Genomic DNA, 7,196 nt, shown 5'->3' with positions numbered 1-7,196 from the left:
CCACAGCTCCCACCCACCACCTCACCCTGCACCTGTCAGGCCAAGACCCAACCACGGCCACCTGCATTCTCTACACTTGGAAGTCTCCGTCTCCTGGCAAACTTTTACCCATCCTTCAGAGCCCCTTCCAGCCTCTTGGGGCCACTGCCAGACAAGGCTCCAGATGAGGGCTGGCAATGACCCTCCCGCCACCCAGATCCAGCTCCTCTCTCAGGGGCCCTGAGGGCACAGCATGGTACCCCCTCCCCAGGGCGCAGCGGGTCAGAAAAGAGGGTGGCAGGGAGGCCAACGCTGGGAGGGAAGCGCCTGAGCCCCCCACCCTGCCATCTTCCCCAGAAAAAAAGTGAAGAGTGTTACGCGGGGTCCAGAGGCCCCTTCTCCCCAAACATCTTCCCTTCTTACCCCAGAGTAGCCCAGAAAACACAAGACGTCTGTATAATACAAAACAATTTAATTGAAATACCTGTATAAAAAAATATGATTTCCAGACATCTCACTTTTGAACTGAAAGAAGCCCCTATCCACAGTGCCTACACACACTGGGATCACAAACACACAGCTGCTGAAATAAATTAAAGGCTTGAGACTCTGCCCCCCACCCCAACCTCCAGAGCCAACAAGCAGACTGTACAATGTCAATAATTTAAAACCCACCCCCTAGGCGCAGGGCTTCGAGGTGGCAGGGTCACCCACGCCCCTTAAATTAGCCACTGTACCAGCCCACCTTCTGACAGACACAGGAAGGACTGGGGCCTGGGGTCCACACGCACAGCCACCCCCCTCCTCCACCCACAGGCCTTAAGGAGGTAGGGCTGCTGGGAGGGAGAAACCTTGACAAATAAATTAAACAATAAATAGCCCTCCTCGGGGTCACACCATAAATAAGACGCCTGCACGCGCATCGGGGGGGGCGGGCGGCAAGGCCTGCACGCTGCACTCCTTGTGCACAGTCCCGCCCAGACGCACACCGAGACAGTGGGGGTCACCAGGGGCCCTGTGCCCAGGTGAGATGAGGCCACACGCACACCGAGACGTGGGGGTCACCAGGGGCCCTGTGCCCAGGTGAGATGAGGCCACAGGACTCGGGAGTGCTCCTGGTCCCCCACATCAGACGCGGAGGTGCCGGGCGGTCAGGGCCCGCTCCCGAGTGGCACAGGAGAGGGACGGTCTCGGCAAGCGCCGGCGGTGGGCAGGCAGGGACCTGGCTTGGTCCGGAGTGTCTTTGGACAGACAGAGCTTGAGAAAACCAAGTCCCGTGAGAGCAGCGTTGGAAAAGGCACTCAAAGCAAAGGAAACGGGTTGGTGCCAAAGGCAAAGGTCACCAGAGATCAGAGATCACTGCTTTCACAAAGGAGCAGACAGCCTGGTCAGGGCAGGGGGTCCCTCCGGCCCCCGCAGCCAGGCGCAGGCCTTGCTCACAAGCTCTCACTGCTGGAGGTGGTGCTGGCCCCGTCATCGGTATCCAGGGCGCAGAGCCTCAGGTCACAGCTCTCTGGGGTGCCCCCCTCGGCCCCCAGCATCCAGGGGTGGGCAGAAATCTGGTCCAGCGAGGGCCGCTCCGAGGGCCGCAGAGACAGACACCACTGAATGAGCTGCTGGCACTCTGAGGAGGAGAAGAGGATAAGCACGAGGCCTGCCGCGCCCCCCACCCCCGCAGCCGGCCCAGCCCCCACACACACCTGGGGAGACCCTCCTTCGGAAGAAGAGGCGGCCCCGGAGAATCTCCTCATCCTGCTCGAAAGGAATGTCCCCGCACACCATGTCGTAGAGCAGCACACCCAGGGACCACACGGTGGCCGAGCGCCCGTGGTAGCGGTGGTAGCGGATCCACTCCGGGGGGCTGTATACGCGGGTGCCTGGAGGTCACATGGGACTTAGCACGTCTGCCCCGGAGCGGCGGCCGACAAGGCACACAAACGCAGCGCCCACACTCCCGGCAGATCCTCTCTGCAGCTGACCCTCTCCGAGGCGGAGCCAGAGGACTGGGCAGACACGACATCCTGCCCCTTCTCGGCCTGGAAAAACCCCGGCGGGCGGGGCCTCCCGGGCGCCCCGCCCCCGCAGCTGGCCCAGGGCGGGCGGCGGGTCACGTGAGCTCGGGCTCGGGTTTCACAACAAACAGATGTGAGATGAGGATACGGGAGGGGCGGGGAGCCCCGGCTTCCCCGGCTCCGCAATGCGGGCATTTCTGCGCTGCGCCCCCACGCTTCGCGCGCGCGCGCACGGAGACAAGCCTCGCGGCGGCGCCGGGCTCCCAGCCGGGCCAAGGGAGTCCAGAGCCCACCCCGCGCCCCCACCCACCGGACACAACGGCCCGAGAGCCCACTCTGGCTGTGCTCGAGAGCGAGCCGGCGCGGCGCCCGGCCCCAACAGTCGCCAGCCCCTCGGCCCTCCCCGAGGAGAGGGCGCTCACCGTCGAAGTCGGTGTAGACCGTGTCGCGGAGCAGAGCGCCCGAGCCGAAGTCGATGAGCTTGAGCTCGCCCGAGCGCAGGTCCACCAGCAGGTTCTCGTCCTTTATGTCGCGGTGCACGACCCCGCAGCTGTGGCAGTGGCGCACGGCAGCCAGCACTTGCGCGAAGAAGCGGCGCGCCAGGGCCTCGTCGAGGGCGCCGCGCTCCGTGATGAAGTCAAACAGGTCCTGCGCCGGCTCGGGCCGCTCCAGCACCAGTAGGAAGCCGTCGGGCCGCTCGAACCAGTCCAGCAGGCGGATGACCCCGCGCGCGCCGCCGGCCGCGCCCACCTTGCGGAGCAGCACCACCTCCAGTGGCACAACCGCGCCGGCCTAGGGGACACGGCGGTCAGCGCGCTCCACCTGGTTCCCGTGCCCCTCGTTTCGCCCGGCGCCCCCCGCTCCGCCCGGCGCCCCCGCCTGCGCTTACGATGCTGCCCCACTCGGTCACCCGCTCCTTGACCACGTGCTTCACAGCCACCTGGGGAGAGGGAACCAGTGGTCAGGCCCGCGAGGACGCAACGACGCGCGCGGGTCGAGAATCCCGGGTGCCCGGCGGCCAGACTCACCGGGAGCCCGTCAGCGATACGGCTGCCAGCGTAGACCGTGCCGAAGCCGCCGCTGCCCAGCACGGCGCCCACCTGATACACCTTCTCGAAGCTCTCCTTTTCCGCCTTGGCTGTGGGGAACCCACAAGCAGGGTTGGGGTGGCTGGGGAACCCAGCCCCCGGTCTCCTCCGGACCCGAGTGTGCCCCAGACCCCGGCCCCCCGACTCTAGTGAGCCCCAGGCCCCCGGCCCGCCGACCCTAGTGCGCTCCAGACCCCGCCGCCGCATACCTGGCTGCAGGATCTTCACCGGGAGGTGGTCCACGCCGCCCGGCCCGCACAGGTGTGCCAGGGAGCCGAACTTGGAGAGCAGCATCGCGGGCGGCGGCCGGGCGCGGACCTCGGCTCCAGGTCTCCGCGCCGCCTCTCGCCCGGCCCGGCTCCCCGCGCGGCGGCGGACGCGGGAGGGCGGCCTCCCGGGACCGCGCGGAGCCCCGACCCGGAGAGCGGTAGGGCTCGCCGGTCTCCGAGCTCGGGCGAGGCCGCCCGCGCGGCACAGTGCCCGGCAAAGCCCCGCGGCGACCGCGCGAACACGACGCAGGCCGAGCCTCTCACACGCGCCGGCCGCCGCGCCCCGGGGTTTTGGGCCGCGGCCGCGCGTATCCCTCCGCGGGGGCGGGCCAAACCTGGCCCCGCCCCCCTCCGCCCGGGTGGCGGCGAGCCTTCCGGGGTGGGCGGGGCAGACCAAGGGCGCGGCGAGCCGGCTGGGACTAGCTGGCGGGAGCGAGGCCGCGGAGGCGCACGGCGCGGCGGGGCGCGGCGCGGTGCGCTCGCGCGCGCGCGCGCGCGCGCGTGCGTCACTACTCCGCGCGCACACGGGTGCCCACGCCCGCGCAGCTCCCGCACTCGGGGCGGGGCCGCGGGAGCCAATGGGAGCCCGCGTTTGCAAAGGGCCCTGGGCCTAGCCAATGGCGACGCCCGGGCGGGGCCGCGGGAGCCAATGGGAGCCTGCCTTTGCGAAGGGCAAAGGGCCTAGCCAATGGCGACGCCCGGGCGGGGCGCGGCCAGAGCCCCTCCCCAGGCCGCGCTGGGAAGGTCACCGGCGAGACCCGCCCGCGGCCGGTGGCCCCGCAGGGAATGTAGTGGCTGGGCTGCGAGGAGCCGCAGGAGTCGGGAGTCCGCTTCCGGTGCCCAGGGCTGTGCTCGTGCCCCCTGGGCAGTCCGTGCCCCCGAGGAGCGCAGCCCGGCGGCCGCGCCCCCGGACTCGAAACCCCCGCCTGGGGTGAGGCTCTGTCCTGCCCACCCCGGGCTACAGTCCCCACTCGGCCTGACCTCACACCTGCAGCCCGAGGGCCTTCCTGACCGTGCCTGCCCCCGGGGACCTTTGCCCTGCTGTCCCCGTGCCTGCAGGGCCCTCCCCTGCGCTCTACCCACCTGGCTGCCCACGAGGCCCAGTTGCTGTCCACCTTAGCAGGGAGGCTGCCTTGACCGCCTGTGTCAGGGCTGGCATCAGCCCAGGTCTTCACGGCCGTGGTCTGGACCTGAGCCCATTCTCCGCCTTCTGTACAGCACAGACCCATCCGGCCCCACGGGTTGCTGTCCTCAGCCCAAGGTCACCACCGGCCTGAGCAGCTCAGGTGTGAGCAGCCCCCCTGGCTGAGCCCAGGACACCCGCTGCTTCCCACAGCCATCCAGAGAGGATTGAGGATTGGGGGAGCCAAGAGGTCGAGGTGCCGGTCCTTCTGGCATTGCAGGTACTCGGTGTGGCCCCTGGGGGCCAGGCTGGGGTCACATCATTGCAGCCCCATCCCTGGGCCCCCCAGAGGTTGCCTTCAGGCGTGCCCTCCAAGCATATGCCTCAGAGGCCCTTGCCAGCCTGCTGGCTCCCTCAGCATGCCCAGCCTGCCCCAAGTCACACCGCTTCGTTGCCACCAGGCTGGTAAGAGCCACTCACAGGGTCAAATCCGAGGCAGGCTGCCCACCTCTGCAGCGGAATCCAGAGACGCCCATCTTCTTGTGGGTTTTTTTCGGGGACCAGTGCGTGGTCCACAGGGTCTTCCTCCTGGGGTCAGGCTGCTGCAGGTTCCTGGACCCATAGCCTGTCCTGGGCTGGGGAGGGAAAGAGTGCTGTAGAGTGTCCTGGGTCTCGGTATCAAGATGTGACTCTGAGGGTAATTCCAACTCTGTCAACAGGGGCCAAAGCCCCCGGTGGCCTCCCCCGTGGGCCTCCAGCCCCCCATGTGAATGCCTTGGGTGTCCTGACCTGGGGAGTCAGGCTTGGGAGGCCGGCAACCTGGTATGAGGGCTGCCCCTGCCCCCACCAGCTCCGGAGTCTTGATCTGAAGACCTTGAGTCTCCTCAAACTCAGAGCAGGGTTCACTCTCCTTCAGAAAGGGGCGATGTGTGTGTCTCTTGCCCCAGCCCTGAGGTGGGCTGAGCCACCTCTGGAAGCCCCTGGGGCCTCTGGGAGTGGGGCGGGGTCTCCCGCCTGGTCTGGGAGTGGAGGAGAGGGCAGGAGCGGCCTCTTTCCTGAGAGGGAGGTTTACTCGGAGCCTTCGTCTCTTCCAGACTCTTGTGTGTTGTAGATGTGCTGTGGTGTGTGTGTCCTGCGTGCACTGTGAATCCCTGAGGGTCAGAACGGAGCCAGACCCCCCTCCCTACCAGGGGCTGTCCTGCAGGGGCCCTCTTTCAGGTCCTGTCTGTCCCCAGGAGTAGGCCTGAGATGACCCCGCCCAGTGGGCAGGACCTTGCCTGGGTCCTGCCCACCTCCTCTGTCTCTACCCTACCGGCAGGCATGGCCCACCCTATTTCTCAGCTTGGCACGTGGAGGCTCTGAGGGATTTTCCCATATGTGAGGCCTCTGCCCTCCTTACACAGAAAGGTAAAGCCAGGTCTGAGCGCCAAGGGCCCCTCGCCCTTCTGCCCCAGGCACCGCCCTTGGTCAGTTACCCCAGGCCAGCTCTTCATTGCAGGTCTGATCCACACCCCTCTTCCAGCCACATCCCCGCAGGGTAGGATGTCAAGCCCTGCCTGTTTTTTCCTGGTTCCTGGAAGGCCCATCCGGTGGGCCTTAAAAATAACTCTGGGCCCCACAGGCGGGCCTGGCCCAGGTCAGCAACTTTACGGGCAGCAGAGCTGGGGCCACTCCTGCGGCTGTGGGAGGAGCTCCTGGAGGGGGGCCCGGCTGAGGCACCAGGCCACCTCGCTGACGGCAGAGGCTGGGCAGGGGCCGGGCCTGGTCCCTCAGACCCCGCCACCCCGGGCATGCCCGCGTGCTGCGAGCCCCTGCGTCCAGTGGGCCGTTCTGCAGAGAGGGGCCGCCTCGCAGGTGGGCCGGGTGCCTCTTCAGGCTTCCCGTGTCTTCTCTAGGCAGGTGTTTCCTAAGTGTGGGGAGCAATTTGGATCTGCCCCGGGGGCTGCAGCCCCGCCCCACCCTGGAAACAACCCTTCCTGGCCCTGCACAGCCCCACAAGGTCACCCTGCCCTGGGGGCAGGAGGGGTGGCTGTTGCCATGGTGACCAGAGCTGGGCTGTCCTCCCTGGATCAGGGAGGAAGAGGAGGCTGGAGGGCAGGTAGCCTCTGTCTCCACCTTGTCTCCCATCCACACACATACACACTCATAGACACTCATACACACTCATGGACACTCATGCACACATTCATATACACTCACAGGCACTAGACACTCAGGGACACTGACGGACAGTCACGCACACATTCATACACACACTCATGCATACGGACACTCATGCGTACTCAAGGACATTCACACACACCATGAACATGCGCGTTCATGGACACTCATACACACTCAAGAACACTCATACACATGGACACATGCACACTCACAGACATTCATACAGACATACCACGAGCACTCATGCACACTCATGGACACTCATGCACACTCAGGGACACCATGCACACTCACGGACATTCATACACACGGGTACTCACACATGGACACGCATGCACACCATCACACGCTTACACACGCTTACAGTCTGGCGTCACAGCAGGGAGCAGGGGGCCAGCACAGGCTCTGGGTCTGGGCCCTTGTCCCCGTCGCCCCACTCAGTCCCCGTGCCAGCAACCAGGGCCTCCTCACCTGGCCCCTCCAGCTCACCCTGGCCATCCTGTGGGGTTGCTCAGCCCTGCCCTGGACTCTCCATGCCCCTCCACCCCGCTGGTGCCTGGAG

At 66.5% G+C, this 7,196-nt stretch overlaps 1 protein-coding gene across 1 annotated transcript; it reads right to left on the bottom strand.

Moving 5' to 3' along the window:
* Positions 1-506: 506 nt before the first annotated feature.
* On the bottom strand, positions 507-3,382 carry PIM3 (Pim-3 proto-oncogene, serine/threonine kinase). The gene is made up of 6 exons (XM_068970455.1): positions 3,289-3,382; positions 3,020-3,129; positions 2,881-2,931; positions 2,414-2,783; positions 1,680-1,856; positions 507-1,603 (listed from the first exon to the last, which is right to left on the bottom strand). The coding sequence occupies exons 1-6, from the start codon at positions 3,371-3,373 to the stop codon at positions 1,416-1,418; spliced, it is 981 nt and encodes a 326-aa protein (XP_068826556.1). The 5' UTR covers positions 3,374-3,382; the 3' UTR covers positions 507-1,415.
* Between the last annotated feature and the right edge of the window lie 3,814 nt (positions 3,383-7,196).

Source organism: Capricornis sumatraensis, chromosome 4, assembly GCF_032405125.1.
Source record: "Capricornis sumatraensis isolate serow.1 chromosome 4, serow.2, whole genome shotgun sequence".
Taxonomy (NCBI): domain Eukaryota; kingdom Metazoa; phylum Chordata; class Mammalia; order Artiodactyla; family Bovidae; genus Capricornis; species Capricornis sumatraensis.
This window is presented reverse-complemented; position numbering and strand designations above follow the sequence as displayed.